We start from the raw sequence: 20,567 nt of genomic DNA on the forward strand, positions 1-20,567 counted from the left end.
TTCAGTCTTAGTAGTTTGTCGGTCCACAAAATAAATTATTTTATTTCCGCCGGTCCATAGGTGTAAAAAGGTTGAAGAACACTGATCTAGGGCATAAATTTGGTTAGGTGACTGAAGGTTCTATTGCCTTGTTTAAAAAAAAAAAAAAATTAGGTCCATATTTTTTCTGGCAGCAGACAGTGTGTTTTTCCTTCTTGGCTGATCATAACCTGGCTAATATTAGCCTAATTTGGTCCTGTGGAGTAGAGAATGTGCAGATGAGAACAGAGCTTGCAGGGTTGGGGCAAGGACAGGGACGGAACTATGGATTCTTTCCAGGTCATTTAAATAGCTTTGAATATTGGGCCCAATGTGTTTTAAAAACAAAATGGCTTAACAGGAAAAGGGCATTATTGGATTTGATATATTGCCTTTCTGTGTGTACAGCTTATAAACAATTTTCTCTTTCCTCATCTGTTTCCTTTCTATTCCTCAGGCCCAGAAGATTGCTGAGCATCGGCAGAAAATATGAGCGGAAACGAGAAGAGAAGGAGATCCAGGAGCGGATGGAAAGAAGTGAAAAAGGAGCCCGGAGAGGAGCATGAGAAAGCTCAGAGGGTAATTTTTTTTAAAATGAAATATACCATTTATTTACATGTAACTGCTCACTCAACTTACTTGAAGCTTTACATTTATGCATAAAATAAACTTTCACTCCACTTTCCCTCCCCCCCCCCCCCAATATCCTCATTACAAACTGAAAACAAATTGTCTGATAGTCAACCAACCTAGGTCATATGAATTTAGTTATTCTCCTGCTCCTTTCCCCAAACCTCAGTGTTCAGTGGTCATATGCCTCTTCTCTCTCTAACCATGTGGGACATACCACCTTGATTTCTCTTAGCTAGCATTAAAATGTTTGAAAACCATGTCTTCACCTTTTTCCTAAATGAGAGGTAGGAACCTTGCTATCTGGTAGTATTTTCCAGATTTTAGGGGTGAATTTCTGAAAGAAGTTAGTTTGCGAGAACAACCTCATAGATACAAGACCTGGATTGCTTAATCTCTGCTGTGAGACATAGTGCTCTTGCAGGGGTAGAAGAGATCACTGATATAATTTGGACCTTTTAAAAAAAACAAAAACTGAAAGTATAATTTTATTGAGAAAAAACTCACACAATACAACCATACAAAAAACAAAGGGGCATACAGCTAGTACAAGCAAGAAAGACAGCGCCCCAGACAACTACCCAACCAGCCACAATTGTCACCATCCCAATGCCCACAAACCAAACCCCAAAAGAGCAAAAACAGCACCCTCCCCTCCTCACCACTCACAAATACAAAAGCTCACAATGTAAGTCGAGTTTCACTGTCCATCAATACCCAATCAGGAATGAGTAAAAAGCACAAAAAACAAATAAAAAATACCATAAGCCAAAAACAGTCCCCGTCCTTGCTCAACACCCTCCCCATAGTTCAAATTGTCCCCAAATACAATCAAATTTACACAGTGTACCCCACTTAATAGCTATGAGCCTATACATGGCATACCAATTTTGCAATTTATCCACAACAGCCCACCAATAATTTGGACTTTTTTGATGTAAAGAGTGGAACACAAGACTCTTCAAACCAGTTATTAAACTAAAAACTTGGTTTTATACACCGTGTTTTATACAATTTGGAGCTCGACCCAGTCCTTAAATACAACTTGCCAGGTAGATTTTTAGGATATCCACAATGAATATGCATTGACACAGGCTTGCTTACACCACCTCCTTTATATACACATCTAGTGTATATTTATTGTGGTTCTCCTTAAATCCAACTGGCTAGGTCTGTCAAAGACTGGATTGAGAATTATGACTTTAAACTGAGTCCTTTGTTAACTCAGCAGCCCGTCTAGATTCTAAAATCATGAGCGGCATAGTAACTTTTTTCATTGAGAAATACTGTATGGCCACAGTATTCAACAAATTAATATTCTTATCACCAAGGTGTATAAAACAGATGGGCAGATGCCTTGATGTCCAGTACAGCCCAGATCTTCTGTAGAAGTTTTAAGTTATGATCTAGGATGACATCTCCATTCTGTTGTAGAGTTACATTTTTAAAAAATTGGAACGACCGACAACATTTCTGTTTTCTCAGAGCTGAGTTTGTAGGTTGTTGGCCTCAAGCTATCAAACAATAGCCGTGATGTATGATTGATCTATGCTCATTATCAAGTAGAGTTGAATGACATCTGCATACATGATAAATTTTTAACTGTATAATAATTGGTATTTTAAAGCTATAAATACAGATTAAAGAACAAGAGGACTTGATCATCTCCCCTGTCTTCCCCCCACAAAAAATAATTGTCATTCCTTCAAAAATGATAGTCTTTTTTTTTTTTTTAATCTTTATTCATTTTCAAACTTACAATAAGTGTGACAATATGTCCAAACAAATTAACAATAAATATATCACTTAATAATTATCAATGGTATAAATGATATGCTCTTATCTCCCTCCCTTTCCTCATCTTCTCATTCAATTCCTTCCATCCACTGTGTGTCTTCTCTCTGCGTCTTCCATTTGCTCTGTTACTGTGCCTCTCCCTTCACCCCCCCCCCAATTGGTCTGGCACCTCATCTTCTTCCCTTCCAGCGTCTTCTCCCCAATCTGTCTTCCACATTTCCCTTCAGCGTCTGTTCCTCTCCACCCTCCTTCAACGTCTGTTCTATTCCTTTCCACCACCACCCTTCCCTCCCTCCTTCACCATCTGTTCCTTTCTACCACCTTTCAGCTCCCCTCGCGCGGGCTAACTATCTATCTCCCTCCCTCTTACCTTCTTGGTGCATTACAATGTAATTTGTGCAAGCCGCTGGAGCCTGCGAGCTCGTTCCCGTCTCATCTCGCTTCTGTGTTCCTATTTTCCCCATTTCTAATATCTCCCTTATGTATCTGGCATTGCCTCCCCCCCGGTGTCCATATACCATCCCCATGGCATGTATGTCCCCTTTATGTCTCTGTCCCTATGTCCCCCATGCACATAATTTCCCCCCATATATGTCCCCTTTATGTCTCTGTCCCTATGCCCCCATGCACATAATTTCCCCCATATATGTCCCCTTTATGTCTCTGTCCCTATGCCCCCATGCACATAATTTCCCCCCATATATGTCCCCTTTATGTCTCTGTCCCTATGCCCCATGCACATAATTTCCCCCCATATATGTCCCCTTTATGTCTCTGTCCCTATGCCCCTGCACATAATTTCCCCATATATGTCCCCTTTATGTCTCTATCCCTATGCCCCATGCACATAATTTCCCCCATATATGTCCCCTTTATGTCTCTATGCCCCCATGCACATAATTTCCCCCCATATATGTCCCCTTTATGTCTCTGTTCCTATGCCCCCATGCACATAATTTCCCCCCATATATGTCCCCTTTATGTCTCTGTCCCTATGCCCCATGCACATAATTTCCCCCCATATATGTCCCCTTTATGTCTCTGTCCCTATGCCCCATGCACATAATTTCCCCCCATATATGTCCCCTTTATGTCTCTGTCCCTATGCCCCATGTACATAATTTCCCCCATATATGTCCCCTTTATGTCTCTGTCCCTATGCCCCATGCACATAATTTCCCCCCAATGCCCCATGCACATAATTTCCCCCCAATGCCCCATGCACATAATTTCCCCCCGTATATGTCCCCTTTATGTCTCTGTCCCTATGCCCCATATACATAATTCCCCCATATATGTCCCCTTATGTCTCTGTACCTATGCCCCATGCACATAATTTCCCCCCATATATGTCCCCTTTATGTCTCTGTCCCTATGCCCCCATGCACATAATTTCCCCTCTATTTCTGTTACCTTCCTGTGTCCAGATTTCCCCTCTCTTCCTCTTCCACTCCAATGTGTCTCGTTTCTTTATCCTCCCCCCCCCACCGCTTCCAGCATCTGGCTCACCTGCCTGCCCTCCCCTTTCTTTCCTTCTGTGGGTTTCTTTCTCTCCCTCTTCTTCCCCTTGGCCCAGAATCTCTTTCCCTTTCACTCCCTCCTTCCTAGTATGAGCCAGGAACACGAGCAATCGCGCAGTCCAGCAGCCCCCTTCTGCCTGATCGCAGCATTCTGCTATCTCCCTCCCTCCACCTCTACTTAGATGCCGAGTTTGACGACTTTTTTTTTCGCCCAGCTGCACGCTTTCAAAAAGGCCGCGCACACGCGGCTACTCCAGTTGTTCAATCTTCTCCTCTGACGTAACCAGAAACAGGAAGATGCAGGAGACAAGAAGATTGAACAACTGGAGCAGCCGCGCGTGCGGCTGGGCGAAAAAGAAAGTCAGCAAACTCGGCATCTAAGGTGAGGTGGAGGGAGGGAGATGGCGGAACGCTGCGATCGAGCGGGTGGGGGCTGCTGGACCGCGCGATCCGTGATTGCTTCACTGCGGAGACAAGACCATTCACCACTCCACGGGGCGGTGAATGTCTTTGTCCCCGTCCCCGCAGTGACCACTATTTTTTCTCTCCCCGTTTTGGCAGGTTACCCGTGGCTACTCGCGAGTAATAACCACCGTGTCATTCTCTAGTGGTTCCAGTAAGGTTGCTTGGCTTTGGGACTGAGCTGTAGGGAGCTCTCTCTCTAAGGTAGGAAGAGCACATGTTCAGAAAAGTTTGGATTTCTGCAACTCCCAGGAAAGGATTGAACACCTAAGAGTATGGAATCCTACAGGGACTAAGAGAAAAAAATTATCAAAAATAAAAACCTAATCTTCCATTTGATGCTGGTAATGATGCTGCCTTCTAGCTTCGATCTTAGACACTTAAGCTCTTTCCAGCCATAATCGTATTAAGATTTTAATCAGAAAATGTCAGTTAGAGGTGAATAAATTGCCTTTTACCCTGATTTTGTTTTAGGAAGAAGAAGCTCGACGACAGGCAGGAGGAGCTCAGTTTGGAGGATTTCCAGGTACATGCTTCTATTTCACTGTTTCAGCTTTTGTTGCATTTGTTTTTCTGTGTTGTCAAAATATTACAACCCATTAGTGAGAGATTTGTTGATAATAGATATGTAAAACATCAAGTGAGTATTATCGTTGTCATAGATTTAATTTCTTAGTACAAAACTTAGGGCTCCTTTTACTAAGGTGCGTTAGGACCGTAACGCACGGAATAGCGCGTGCTAAATTACTGATTCCAACAAATCTAAAGCATTTTTTGATGCATTAGATTATGAGCAGCCACCTAAGGAGTTTCTTAAGGTCCCTCTTCATGATATTCTAAGGGAAACTTATAAAAATCTTGAAACTCCTTTGACTGTTCCTGGGGCTCTCGTAAGCTTGATTCCCTCTATAGCAGTGGTCTCAAACTCAAACCCTTTACAGGGCCACATTTTGGATTTGTAGGTACTTGGAGGGCCTCAGAAAAAATATTTAATGTCTTATTAAAGAAAATGACAATTTTGCATGAGGTAAAACTCTATAGTTTATAAATCTTTCCTTTTGGCTAAGTCTTAATAATAATATTGTAATTTATAGCTAAAGAGACATATGATCAAGAAACGGTTTTATTATACTTTTGTGATTATGATAAATGTACCGAGGGCCTCAAAAGAGTACCTGGCGGGCCGCATGTGGCCCCCGGGCTGCAAGTTTGAGACCACTGCTCTATAGAGTGGTTGTAACTCTGGGCTTTGACAAGCCTCAGCTCCCTCATGAGTCTCTCCTGGTGGAGTCTACTCTTAAAAAATCTGCAGGGGCCAGTGTTTATGCTTCTGTCCCTCCTGGTAGAGAGGGAAAGACTGGACTGATTTAGCAAGTGTTCATTTCAAAATGCCACACTTGCCAACCGGTCTGGAAATTATGCTTTCCATTTTTCATTCTACCTTAAACACTTAGAGGGGCATAATCGAAAGGGACGTCTAAGTCCGTTTGCGTCCAACTCATAAGTCATCCAAAGTAAAAAAAAAAAAAAAAAAAACCAGCCTAGGACACATTTTTGAAAAATACGTCCAAAATTTTTTTCTTTCTAAAATCATCTAATTATACGTCCTGCCGATCTGATTGTCCAAGCTGCTAAATCGTCCATCTTTATACCACATTTCCATCCAAGTCAAAAACGCCTAGAACAAGCCCATGGGAGGGGTCTGCAAAGTGATGGACTGAACATCCAGACTTGCCACCTAAATAGTGGGGTACCTTACTGGGCACTGCTGTGAACGTCACAAAAAGGATGCTATGTCTTCTCATTACAGCTCCCTTATAGGTCACGGTAAGCCCTCCTAACCATCTCCAGAATCCCCTAGACCAGGGGTGTCGAAGTCGGTCCTCGAGGGCCACAATCCAGTCGGGTTTTCAAGATTTCCCCAATGAATATGCATGAGATCTATGTGCATGCACTGCTTTCAATACATATTCATTGGGGAAATTCTGAAAACCCGACTGGATTGCGGCCCTCGAGGACCGACTTCGACACCTGTGCCCTAGACCCACTTATCTACCACCCCAATAGCCCTTATGGCTGCAAGAGTCACTTATATGCCAGTACAAAAGGGTTTTGGGGGTGTAGAGGGGAGTGCACATGTTTCATTATCAATGCAGTGATTACAGGGGCTTATTGGCATGGGTCCTCCTCTCCATGAGTCCCTAACCCACCCCCAAGACGACTTAAGCTGCCTCTGTGCTGGATGACTAGGCTTTCCTATGCCAGGCGGCCAGGTGATGATGGTCTGGAGGCTGAATTTTAAAGGTGTGATTAATATTTTTATGGGGATGGGGGGGTCGGTGATCACTGGGTAGTGTGTGGGGGGTCTGTATTATGTGTTTGCAGTGCTTATCTGGTGACTTTAGGTGGGTTTTTGTGACTTACACTATGTTTTACATGGTCTAAGTCACAATGTCCAAGTTCCGTCGATCGTCGGCATGTATAACTTTTGGTTATACATGCTGTACGGTTAAGTCTAAGCCGGCCCAATGTCCTGCCCAACTCCCGCCCTCGACATTCCTCCTGAAAATGCCCCGTTTAGCTTTGGTCTTCCGCGGCACTATGTAAGCCTAGGTTGTCTAGAAATACGTCCAAAACCCATTTTTATTATCGGCACTTGGACGTATTTGGGAAATGTTCATCCAAGTGCCGACTTAGGCCGGTTTTTGGACGTTTTTTCTCTTTCGATTATGAGCCCTTTACTCAAGCAAGTGTCTACCCTGCAGAAATACCTACTTGAGTGTAAGGTTTGCTGCAACTAAGAAAGTTTTTGGTGCGCTCTATTTATGACACACTTGAGCTCACTTATCGAGCTTCAGCCATATTTGTGGCTATGTGACGCTTAGTTTGGCTTAGGGTGTCTGAGCTGGATGTTAATCACCAAGATCGTATGGCCAATGCTCCTTGTTTGGGCGATGAACTTTTTGGAGAGTCTTTAGATACCACCACCCAAAAGTTGTCAGTTCATGAAACCAGGTGGGATACTTTGCGTAAGAACAAGAAAAAGCCTCCACCTGCTCGTCCTTTCAGACAACAGTCTTCCTGTCAGCGTCGTTTTGCTGCTAGGCCTCTGCAGCCAGTTCAGTCTCAACCTCACAGACAAAGGCAACAGCAGCAGCAACAACCACATCAACAACAGAAACAGACTGCGCAACCTAAGCCTACACAGCCTTTTTGACCTGTTTCTTCGGAGCATAGCCAGTCTCGTCATTTCTCAACCCTTACCTCAGCCCATCGAAGGTCGTCTTCAGTGTTTATCGGTCGTTGGGAACTCATAACCTCGGATCTTTGGGTCCTCAACATCATTAGGGCTACTCTCTCAATTTCCAGACTCTTCCACCAGACAGTCCTCCAAGAGTCTGCTTTGGACCCTGCTCAATCCTCTCTTCTTCTGTAGGAGGTACAATCCCTTCTGCTGAATGCCATCGAGGAAGTTCCTCTCGATCAGCAGAGTCGGGGATTCTACTCCTGTTACTTCTTGGTACCCAAGAAGATTGGAGGACTGAGACCCATCTTGGATCTCAGAGCTCTCAACAAATTTCTAGTCAGGGAAAAATTCAGTTTGTTGTCCCTTGCTCTCCTCAATCAGAATGACTGTCTATGCTCCCTAGGCCTCAAAGAAGCCTACACACATATCCCAATTCATCCGGCTTCCAGGAAGTACCTCTGGTTTCAGATTATTCGTTGTCATTACCAATACAAGGTACTTCCCTTTGGCCTGGCATCTTCTCCCAGAGTATTCACGAAGTGCCTGATTGTAGTGGCTGCATCTCTCCGATCACATAGCTTTCAAGTCTTTCCTTACCTGGACAACTGGTTGATCAAGGCTGTTTCATCTCAGGAAGTGGTCCAAGCAACGTCTCAGACCATTTCTTTTCTTCAGATTTTGAGATTCGAAGTCAACTTCCACAAATCACATCTCATTCCAACTCAGTGTCTTCAGTTCATTGGGGCAATCCTAGACACCACTCTCATGAGAGCGTTTCTTCCACCAGATCAACTTCAGACTCTCATCCATCTCTGTCAGCAATTGCTTCCTCTGCAAACCATCTCTGCCAGACCCATGATGGTTCTTCTAGGCCACATGGCTTCAACTGTCCATGTCACACTACTGGCGAGACTTCATCTGCACATTCCTCAGTGGATTCTGGCTTCCCAGTGGTCTCAAGTGACGGATCGTCTTTCACAGCGCATATCTGTGACATCGTCTCTTCTCACTTCGATGGTGGATGACCTCATCCAATCTTTCCAGAGGTCTCCTTTTTCACTTTCCCCCTCATCACAAGATCACGATAAGACGTGTCTCCTTATGCCTAGGGGGCACATTTGGACCTTCAGAGAGCGGAAATTTTCATATCAATTTCCTAGAACTCAGAGCGATGTTTTATGCCCTCAAGGCTTTTCAACATCTCCTCTTTCCTCAAGTCCTTCTACTTTGCACTACATCAACAAGCAAGGAGGCACGGGCTCTCTCCTGTTGTGTCAGGAGGCCCAAAAAATCTGGTGTTGAGTGACAGCTCGCAATCTATTCTTAAAGGCTGTCTACATTCAAGGAGAGAAGAATTCACTAGCAGACAATCTCAGCAGGATTCTTCAACCTCACGAATGGACTCTCGACTCTGCAACTCTCCAGTCCGTATTTGCTCAATGGGGTGTTCCACAGGTGGACTTATTCACAGCTCCTCACAATCACCAGTTTCCCCAGTTTTGCTCCAGACTTTACTCTCCTCTCTGTCTGGCAGCGCTTACTTTTCTTCTGGATTGGACGGGTCAGTTTCTATATGCCTTCCCTCCACTTCCTCTCATGTTGAGAACTCTGTTCAAGCTCAAGAGGGAAGCAGCCACCATGATTCTTATTTCTCCACGGTGGCCCAGACAATATTGGTTCTCCCTTTTTCTTCAACTCAGTTCCAGGGAGCCCATACTTCTTCCAGTATTTCCTACTCTGCTTACTCAGAATCAGGAATCGCTTCTGCATCGCAACCTGCAGTCTCTACACCTGACAGCTTGGTTTCTCTCGGGCTGAGTTCTTCTCAAATTCTCCTCTCTCAGCCTGTCCGTCAGATTATTGATGCCTCCAGGAAACCAGCCATTCAGCAATATTACCAACAAAAGTGGACTCGGTTTTCTTCCTGGTGACTTCTTCATCATGACCCAACTTCCTTGGCAGTGGAATTGGTGTTGGATTATCTCCTTTCTCTGTCTGACTCTGGACTTAAATCTACATCTGAGTGCTATTACTGCTTATCATGAATCAGTGCAGAGAAAACCTTTTACTGCTCATCCTTTGGTCTTCAGATTCATGAAAGGGCTTTTCAATATGAAACCACCTCTCAAGCCTCCACCTGTCGTCTGGGACCTTAATGTGGTTCTTTCCAGTCTGAGGAAGCCAACATTTGAACCAATGGCCACAGCTCATCTCAAATTTCTTACCTGGAAAGTAGTCTTTCTTATTGCTCTCACCTCTGCCAGGAGGGTCAGTGAGTTACAAGCACTAGTAGCAGATCCACCCTTCACAGTTTTCCATCATGATAAGGTGGTTCTGTGTACATATCCAAAGTTTCTTCCAAAAGTTGTCTCTGGCTTTCATCTCAATCAGTCGATTGTTCTACCAGTATTTTTTTCCTAGGACTCATTCTCTTCCTGGAGAAGCAGCCTTGCATACTTTGGACTGTAAACGAGCTTTGGCTTATTACCTTGATCGCACAAAGCCTCACAGAACTTCTCCCCAACTTTTCATCTCATTTGATCCAAACAAGTTGGGGCATCCTGTTTCCAAGAGAACAATTTCCAACTGGCTTGCTGCCTGCATCTTGTTCTGCAATGTTCAGACCAGATTGGCACTGGAGAGCCATGTCACAGCCCATAAAGTTAGAGCTATGGCAGCTTCTGCTGCTTTCCTCAGATCCCATTGAGGAATCTGTAAAGCTGCCACCTGGTCCTCGGTTCATACCTTCACTTCTCACTACTGTCTGGAGCATTCTCCAGAAGGAATGGGCACTTCGGCCAATCTGTATTACAAAATTTATTTTCCTAACGGCCAACTCTCCCACCATCCCTTTCGGTTAGCTTGGAGGTCACCCATCAGTGAGAATATGCTGCCTGCTTGTCCTGAGATAAAGCACAGTTACTTACCGTAACAGGTGTTATCCAGGGACAGCAGGCAGATATTCTCCCAACCTCCCCACCTCCCCGGGTTGGCTTCTTAGCTCGCTTATCTTAACTGAGGGACCGCGCGCCTACGTCAGGCATGAAGGGCACTCGCGCATGTGCGGTGCGGACTATCAAGAACTTTCTAAGTTCTTAAAGTGACAGTGCACTTTTAAAGTGTCCATACCAATGCTCCGTTGGTGACGTCACCCATCAGTGAGAATATCTGCCTGCTGTCCCTGGATAACACCTGTTATGGTAAGTAACTGTGCTATACCTCCCTCCCATCTCCCTGTGCAGTAGTTTTCCATCCTTCCCTCCCATTACCATACAGCAGCCTTCCATCTCTCCTTAACCCCCTGTGCAGCACTGCCCAGTGACACCCCCCTTCCTTGAGACCTCAACTTTCGGGTCTCCTAAAGCAGCAACAATGATGAACAGGTTGCTTGTAGCCTGCCCACCAGGGCTACCCTCAGCCGTGTCATCAATGATGCGGCAGAGGGAAGTCCCCAGCAGGACAGGCCAGGAGAAGCCTGTTCAGAGCGCTGCCTCTGCCCACCAGATACCGCCATTGCTGCTGCTTTAGAAGGCCTGGAGGTATTGTCAGGGATTACTGAATAGGTGAGTCTGATTTTTCCAGCAAACAAATCGATTTGAATTGATTCACCGAAGTGAATCGGGCAGGACTAGTGGACACTTTGAGCATTCACAGTGCTTGTAAAATTCTAACACATTGTTAATTGTATCGTTTGAATGGCTTTATTTTACTGTTTTAGCTCAAACATTTTTAACATACAAAAATAACTAGGTTACTTTTTTTTTTTTTTTGCCTCACCCTTGAACCAGGAATTAACTCAGTCTCCTGAATTGTAGCAAAATGTAAAAAGCAAAGGGCCAATACTTTTGGCTCATATGATTATTGTACCCATAAGTGTTTTTCTTTGTTTTGGCATTCTGCAGGTGGTTTTCCTGGTGGAATGGGAGGAATGCCTGGCATGGGAGGAATGCCTGGCATGGGAGGAATGCCTGGCATGGGAGGGATGCCTGGGCTCAATGAAATACTCAGTAACCCAGAAGTTCTTGCAGCTATGCAGGTAAAGCCCTGGAGCAGCTGCCTAGGTGTTGACTTTGAGCAGAATGTTTTATGTTTCTTTAGCATTGATGATTACATCATGTCTCTGGGGTTAGGTGACTGGGCAATAACCCTCATACTTAGCAGTATTTAATTTCAACCAAAAGGCAAACTCAGGGGACCCTCAGTCTATAGATCAAAACACTGTATTTGATTTTCCATTTTCTTGTCCACAGAACTAATTGGGAGTGATATACCACCAGTGATAGAAGCTGCCAAATGACCTGCTTTCTCAAAGATACTCTAGCTTTTCCTCTTCATGCCCCTCCCTTATAAAGGAAAAATTAAAATGTATTTGCTTTTGTGCTTCTTCAGTACATGGCTTAGCAGATAGCACAAACAATCCCTCCCTTCCCTTCCAACATCCCTCTCATCTCTCCCAACTAGTGCTGCCCGATTCAGGAAAAAAAGTTTGATTTGATTCAGCCTATTGAATTGATTTTTTGATTCGATTTTCCTGCCCAATTGGGTGGTTTTTTTTAAAGACATCCTGGTGGGTTTATTATATAGCCTCTTCACCCCTTTTATAGCCTCTTCTTCCCCTTTGCCTTATCCTAACCACACTGGTGCTGTGGTGTAAACAAAATAAACAAAAAAGACTTTTTTGTGTTAAATCCTAGCTCACATTTGCGGTCTAACAACAGCTCTGGCAGGATACAGTTTCAAATCTGACATATTGTAATCACAAAATAGAAAATAAAATTATTTTTTTACCTTTGGTCATTATTCAAATCTTGTTGGTCCCAGGCTCTGGTTGTCTTCTGATAACTTACTTTCCAGGGACTCCTTCTTTCTTCTTTCTCCATGCTAACCATCTATCTTCTATCTCTGTCCTCCGCTTCTGTTTCCCTTCCCTCCCCCGGAGGTCTTACATCTTTCTTTTTTTTCATCTCCATCCACAGATTCACCTTTTCTCAACTACCCTTTTCATTCAGCATCTCTCCCTCCTTCCCCACCACCCCAGGATCCACCATCTCTCCCTTTCTTTTCCCAACTACCTTCCTATACAGTATCTCTATCCCCCCTCCACACCATCCCTTGTGTCCAACTTCTCTCCCTTTCTGTTCCTTCCCTCCCTAAATCCCATTGTCCACCACCTCTCTCCCTCTCCTCTGTTTTTAGACCCATTATTTCTTCCCGGCATATGCATGTCTCTTTGAACCCCCCCTTCCCTCCCTCTCTCCGTGTACTTCTACACCAGGACCCCCCTTCCCTGAAGGCCTGTGCCACTCCCCCTGAAGGCCTGTACTAGCACCCCCGAAGGACTGCACCTCCCCACCTCCCCGGAATATCTGCGTGTTCTCTCTGACCTCCCGCGCATCCATTTACCTCATTTTAGCACCCTGCAGAGAGGATCACTTGTGCTAGTGATCTTTGCAAGCTGCTTTAGGCCCTGGGAGCCCTCTGCCTGGTCCCGCCCCTCCTCTGACATCAGAGGCAGGATCGCGGCAGAGGAAACAGCTCCGAAAGGCCTACAGCAGCTTGCAGAGATCGCTAGCACAAGCGATCCTCTCTGCAGGCTGCTGAAATGTGGTAAATGGATGTGCGGGAGGCCAGAGGGGAAGCCGGAGACCAGCACTTCCCGACTGACCCTCGCCCTCTAAAGCAGGTACAGGAACAGCCGGCCAGCAAGAGGCAACGCTGCCTCTTCTGCTTTTGGGGGGAGGGTCAGTTAGTCGTGAATCGAGCAGCACTATTCCCAACCCACAAAGCAGGATCATCTCCATTGTTCTTCAAAAGACTTAAGGATATCTAGATATACCCAGAGAGTCCTTTAAAAGATTACAGTCCAGTCACTTGATATAAGTTTCAAAAATTTTCACAAACTGCCTCAGTCTGTTCTCCACAATGTTGTGAATTTGGACATCAGGTAGACATGGGCAATCTTAACTTGTAACCGAAGAAACTTGGAAACAATCACCAGTCAGGCTTTATTGAACAAAGCTGTGATAAAAGCATAAATGACTTATTTCCCCTTTGAGCAATTAAACCTAAGGTGGGCATATCATGACTTTACAGACGTCAGTCTTTGGCACCTCTTATGATGTATATATCATTTCAAGTCCCTGTCTTGTATGTTTTTTTTTAATAATCATTTATGCCCACCACCACCTACCATTCCCTATTGTATCTTTATTTCTTAAGTTTTTAATTTTTAATTCTTCGACTTATTTTTTACACAATAACACCCATAGATATCTCTAAAAAAAAAAATTTTGTTATAAAGATTTTTGTAATCTATGTGACAAGAAACCTTCTATTGCTGATTGAAAGGCAATACTTATCTTAGAAATCAGTGGATCCTGCCACCATCAACATTGATATTTCAAAGCTCCCAACGCCCTTTATTTTTGGCGTTTCAACCCCAAATGAGTCTTCCTTGGGGATATTTAAATGTTAGCTGCGAGATCCGAGATCTGTTTGGCATTTCTTCAGTCTCTTCAACATGTGTATGTTCCCTTTTTCATGGAAATCTTTGAGCTATATGCCACAAATAAATATCGGAAGATAAACCGTTTGTTCGGTAGCTATCATCAATAATGGGATAAACATATACATGTTGGAGAGATTGAAGAAACGCCAAACAGATCTCGGAAAGGCAGTTTACATTTAAATATCCCCCGAGGAAGACCCATTTGGGATTGAAACACCAAAAATAAAGGGCGTCGGGAGCTTTGAAATGAAGCATCGGGAACTCTCCTGCGACTGACATAAAATGTACAATGAGTCGCCTTCCCGCCAACCCATGACTCAGTTGCGGTTTGTTCCTGCACTGAGTCAGTGGCAGGCCAATTGCTGCTGAGGAAGGTCAGCGGCAGGAAATTTGCTGGGTTTTGGTTTGGTTCTTTCCTCCTCTCTCCCGGTGTTACTGTATGGCGAGGATTATGTATATTCTCTATTTTCTTCTTCTTTGCACTTTGGTGCCGCGCTGCTGGTGTTTGGTGGCGCTATGGGACTATTTCCTGCAATGGTGGGGCACCACAACGTTGGTGCGTTTCCTTTTAGCTGGCTGTTATTGGTGTCTGCTGCGGCTTTCTATGCCTTCGGAGTCAGATGCCTCGGCAGTGCTAGCAGTTTTCTGCATTAATGAGATCTTAGAGCTTGGTGTGTGGAGGTCTCCCGAGTTGTTTGATCTGCCGCGATAGCGTTATCTTCTTTGGGAGTCTCGCTAGGCACTTAAAGGGAGAATATGCTCTATGCTTAACCACCCAGTTTCAGCTTACCTCCGTACTGGGTTGGCGGAAGGCGACTCATTGTACATTTTATGTCAGTCGCAGGAGAGTACCCGGTGCTTCATTCGGGTATCTCGTCATCTCTCTTGGGGTCTCCTAAGGGTGAGACTATATAGGTTTGGGATGTTTCCTTAATATTGGTACCATTTATGCGGTGCTGAATGTGTCTGGTAATGCTTTAGACCTGTTTACTGCACATTTGGAGCAGTTCTAGGGGCATAATGGCTATTTCTCGATTTCCTGCCGAGCACGACTGTCTTTTCTATTTCTAGCATAACGGGTCTCCTGCAGGAGTGTCCGATCTTTTGATTTCCCTGGGCCGCATTGAACACTTACAAAAAAAAAAAAATACACATGAAAATTAAATAAGAATTTTTCCCTTTAAGGGCAGTCATATTTTGGAGAAGCTTGCATGCGGTGTTCCGATTCGCACAGGCTGCCGCAGATTAATCATACTCGTTCTTGCGTTGCATGCCTAGTATGTTCTCAGGAGAATTCCTTTCTTCTATTCAGGACTTACGACTCTCCTCCAGCTCGTTACTTGTCATCTGCTTCACTTGGAAGGGGTCCTTACTTCCTCCAACTGCTCTTTCGGCTTCCTCGCGGAGAAGGGAGATATGGTAATGTCAGGTTGCGGGTCTTTGGATTTTTCTTTCAAGTTGTTTGCACCTTTGAATTATTTTCTCACATTTCAGCTTTCTTGGTGTCACTGTGTATTGGGTGTCCAAAGGTGACGCTGGTGCGAGATCCCCTTCCCGGGTTGCTAGAACTTGGGACAGTAGCTTCTGCTCTCCGGAACTAGGAGTTGTTATTCCATTTTCTTCATAGTGCCCAAGAAGGGGGCTTGGTCAGACTGGCGATGGATTTCATATGGGTCACTCAGTTTCTCCGAGTTTGACATTTCATAAGGGAAACCGTGAGATTATTTGTATGTATTCTCATGTGACCACCAAGTCAGCAGTTTCTTCGCTTGGTTGTTCTCGAGCGGCGCTTTATGTTTAAGCAGACATCATTGAGCCTAGCCAAGGTTCCAAACATTTTAGCAGAGTTGGTAGTAGTGCTAGCGTTTTGTCGCATAGAGGTGTTTTCTTCCTTGGCCTACTGGTTGATTCGGACATCTTCCAGCTAGGTAAATTTACCAGACGCACTTGGGTGATTTATTTTCTTCATTCTTTAGATGTGGATGTTCACATTTCCGAAGAATTCTCTTGTTCTAGGCCATATATTGGAATTTCTGGGGATGTTGTTAGTCTAGTAGGAGAGGAGTGTGTTTCTTCCCAGAGACTGGGGCGACAGATTTCAATCTCAGGTTCCCCTCCTTCTTCTTCAGTCACCCAGTGCATGTGTATGGGATTCTGTAGGGGTTTTAGAATATATGGTGTTGACTCCCCTGGGAACTTCAGCTCGCTTTCACATGAACACGCTACAGCAGTCACTTTGGTTCATGGTCTCTTCCGTACTGCAACATGGTATGGCTACCGTTTCCTGAGTTTCAGGAGTTTAGGAATTCAGATCATTCTTCCGGCATGGCGGTCCATGTCTTTTAGGAACGTGTTCCTGTGGTGCTATTTCTCTACGGACAGGATGGTAAGTGATATGCTCGGTTGGGCGAGTATAGTTCTGGTCTCCTTCAATGGATGGAATCTCATCATTCTCTTCTGTCTACACGTCCTGTTACGAGACAGGAGCAGGGTTTGGATAGCCTTTCTCACCTCATACTCTGAGCGGGGACTGTCTTCGGTATGTTACATTGTCCAGCGCTGGATTCACCTTTCCGTACTTTGCAAGACCCTATAGTAGTGGTTATACCGTCTTCTACATCCTGGAGATTAGGAACTCTTCTCTCAAGCGTTCCAGCTCTTTGTATGAGGGTGAGCTCTCCTTGACCTAGACATCATGGCCTCATCTCAAAATTCCTAGTTTTCTAGTTCCTTCGGCGGACGCAGGGAGTGGCAGTCAGAGGGGGTAGCAGCATTGTTTCTTCCTTTCCTCTGGTTTCTCTCTTTTGGGTGTTTCCCCTGGCAATTGATTGGATGGGTTTGAAATCTCAAGCTCGCTTTCAGGGTACTGTCATCAGAGAATCTCCGGTTTGGCTGCGCCCTTCTTGCTATGCGGATCTGATGTGTCTTTCTACGGCCACTCGGTTGGGATTCCTGGTACTTCCAGATTTGATCTCCTAGGGTCCGACCACCATGGTTATTCGTCCTCCTTTGGGATTCTGACCTGGCTTTTGATAGGTCATGGGTGTCATGGCCATCTGCCTGGCTTCTATGTTTTCTGTTCTTTCCTTTTTGGCATTTGCGTTTTGCCAAGGGCTTTGTGTTCAATTCCCTTCCGCTTCAAGTGACAATCTTGGCTTGTTTCCAAAGCTCGGTATCTTGCTCTTCGTTTACTTCTCAGCTTCATGTGGTGCTGTTCCTGGATGGAGTACTGTTTATTCATGCACCTCTTAGAACCCTATCCAGAGTACAGTCTTCAGGTACTTCTTCGCCGTTTACTGGAGGCTCTGTTTCAAGCTTACATTTTACTGCCGGATGCTAAGCTCTTCATGAGTCCAATCTTTATTAACGTATTTATACTGTGTAAAACTGCTTGATGGCAGGGAAGCGTTTGGTGAAATAAGTTCATGTCCATTCCGCCAGAGCGATGGCTACTTCTTGGACTCGGTCCTGAGGTTTTTTCCTTGGAGGAATTTTGTCTCACGACTACTTGGTCTTCCAAGAGTGCTTTATCTCAACATTACCGGTTGGGGGAGCATGCGGTGGATGCGTTTAGTGCTTCGGTTGTTGTGGAGGCGGCATTTGCTTCCCACCCAGATTGAGGATTGCTTTGCTACATCCCATTGGTCTCTGGATTAATCTGCTGCTGTTGCTAAGGAAGGAAAAATGATGTTCTTACCTGTTAATTTTCTTTCCTTTAGATGCAGCAGATGAATCCATAGCCCCACCCTTTCTGGATATTGTCTGTCGGTTGTTTCTTTTGCAACTTTCGAAGTTTGTTATTGTCGATGGTTGTGTTCTGTATTATTACCTTTTGAGTTTAGTATGAGAGAGAAGTTTTTTACATACTATGCCTATTGCTGGTTTCGGATACTTGGGCAAGGAACTATACTGGAGATACAGGAGGAATGCCAGCCAATAGGATCACCTCTTAATCAGTTTCTTTATCTCCGCCTGCTGGTAGATGTGTGCTATCCCATTGGTCTCTGGATTCATCTGCTGCGTCTAAAGGAAAAAAAATTAACAGGTAAGAACATAATTTTTCCATTTATTTTGGTAATAATTGTTTATAATAAATAGGATTGATTTGTTTAATGAATTTGCTTCATCATTATATGAAATACAAAATAAATCTATAAAAAAGAACTTGTGCTACCTCTAGTGTACTTTACAAATTAAAGTGTAAGTTGTTGAACTGAGAAAAAAAACAACAACTTTAAATCCACTAATTTGCAAAGGTGGTGGTGAGCTGCTTTTTGCGTTTGAAAACCACCTGGGATGTCAAATACGAAAAGAGAACAAGTTTAGCTGAACCTTTCTCCTGTAAGCTAATTTCATGAGTGATGGCTGGACCTGCATTTTGAGATGTACTAATACTCTGTACAAGCTAACTTTCACATTTTTTCTCCACTTTTTTTTGTTTTGTTTGTGTGACAGGATCCAGAAGTTATGGCAGCATTCCAGGACGTGGCACAAAATCCAGCTAACCTGTCAAAGTACCAGAACAATCCCAAGATAATGAATCTGATCAGTAAACTGTCCAGCAGTTTTGGCCGTCAAGGATAGAGTGGAAAAGGACAAAAGCCTGTGACGATGAAGCTGAGATGCTGATAACCAATAGATATCGCAATAACAAGGAAGGCCCATCGTACCTCTGTCTAGAGAAAAGCAATAGGGTGTTCTATGGAAATGCTGTGCATCTGAATACTATATTGTGGTGACTGATTTTTTATTAATCAGTTTGATTAAAACAATTATATTCATAAGAATCGTCCCCTTCTAAAATGGTCCTCTGCTCTGTGTTAGAGGAATCAAAAGACGTCCTATATGTAAACATATGAACCTAATTATAGATTTTCAAGTGTTCCTCCCTCTCCCTGTTTACTTAAAATAGCTATAAATTGGTATATTAACTTAATTTGCTTCCAATGAAGTAAATTTGCATTTTGCTCATGGAGTTCAGATTCTAAACAGGACTTGGAAAGTTGATCATTAGCACAGAATTGTCCTTGCTAAAAATACTTAGGACTGAAATAAGAAACATGTAAATTAAACAATTTGGATTGTTTGTTCTGTACATATCTTAATGAATCCACTAGTGTGAACTAAATGAGAAAAGCAAGTTTAAGCGGGCCTAATAATCTGAGGCACTCATTCTCTTCCACCTGTGCATGTTTTCACATTTTAAGCAGTCTGTAATGGGTAAGATTTCTTTTACAGCTGATGTTAGCAATGTCTTTAAAAAAATCTCTGAACTAGATTAGAACATTGGTTTGATTGGGCCCCTGCTTTGCCCTAAAGAAGTAATGCTTATTCTTTGTAAGAGGCCCTATTAGCAAAAGAAGGAACTTATGTACAGAAAAGCATGAAAGGAGCTAATTGTAAACTCATCCTTGTCCCCCATTACTATCTTGAGCCTAGGAATTCTGCTTTATGTTCACAGAGCAGATATAACTTCCACCTGCATTACAACCTTGTCTTGTACCCTGAAATATAGTTAGATTACTAAGTAATCCACAAGGCCATGCTCTCTTCCTGGCTGTGCTATAATGTTGTATGAGTACCGGTATACCAGAAAAAACAGCTTATATGGAACAGCATTGTGCAATTGTGGTTTCACTATGAATCTCCGCTGTATTACAGAGTTATTGAAGATGGGTAAATATAGTATTATGCAACATTCTTGAGTTATAAAAGGCTTTACCCATACTAATAAAAATTCCACATTATATAATTCTTACATATCTTTACATTTGTGATTAAACATTAAAATTTCTTTCACTGCCCGAAGTATAATTCTTTTCAGGATTTAAACTGTAAAGATAAAAGAAGTGGAACAATCTTAACAGATGTGAGGGGGTGAATGTGAACTCTCTAGAATGGCAGGACCAGGGTTGGATCTGAACTGTCAATTTCTAAAAACATATACATACCTACTAAACTAGTCCAGACAAGTGGGTTATGTTCTATGTTCTATCAACAGAAGGAGGCAGAGAATCTAAAATGCATCCGTATTCTCTGTCGCTAGCAGATGGGAGTAGCATGGACTAAGGGCAGCATGTTTTTGTTAACTGAGTCCCAGTCATTGGTGTGAGCTCTCAGGAGAAAGTCTGCAGACCTTAATCTCAATTGAATTTTAAGTACTGTATGCTTCTGTCCCAAGGACCCATCCTGTTGGCTTGGTTTGGGGTTTGGTGAGTATCGACTTTACGATGTTTGCATACGCGAATGATGTTCAATTACTTCACCCAATCAATCTTAATAACCCAGATGAAGTAACACTCATAAACCAAAAACTATAGAAAATCAAATATTGGTTAGATTCAAATATGTTAGCCTTAATGTGGAAAAGTTCAAAGTAATGATG

At 43.6% G+C, this 20,567-nt stretch overlaps 1 protein-coding gene across 1 annotated transcript in view; it reads left to right on the plus strand.

Annotated features, from left to right (window-relative positions):
- ST13 (ST13 Hsp70 interacting protein) overlaps positions 1-19,986 on the plus strand; it is a 138,375-nt gene extending 118,389 nt beyond the window's left edge. The window contains 6 exon segments of the mRNA XM_033935085.1: positions 476-499; positions 501-572; positions 574-597; positions 4,902-4,953; positions 11,577-11,710; positions 18,638-19,986. Coding sequence (XP_033790976.1) covers positions 476-499; positions 501-572; positions 574-597; positions 4,902-4,953; positions 11,577-11,710; positions 18,638-18,766 — 435 coding nt within the window. The 3' untranslated portion in view covers positions 18,767-19,986.
- Positions 19,987-20,567: the final 581 nt, after the last annotated feature.

Source organism: Geotrypetes seraphini, chromosome 2, assembly GCF_902459505.1.
Source record: "Geotrypetes seraphini chromosome 2, aGeoSer1.1, whole genome shotgun sequence".
NCBI lineage: Eukaryota > Metazoa > Chordata > Amphibia > Gymnophiona > Dermophiidae > Geotrypetes > Geotrypetes seraphini.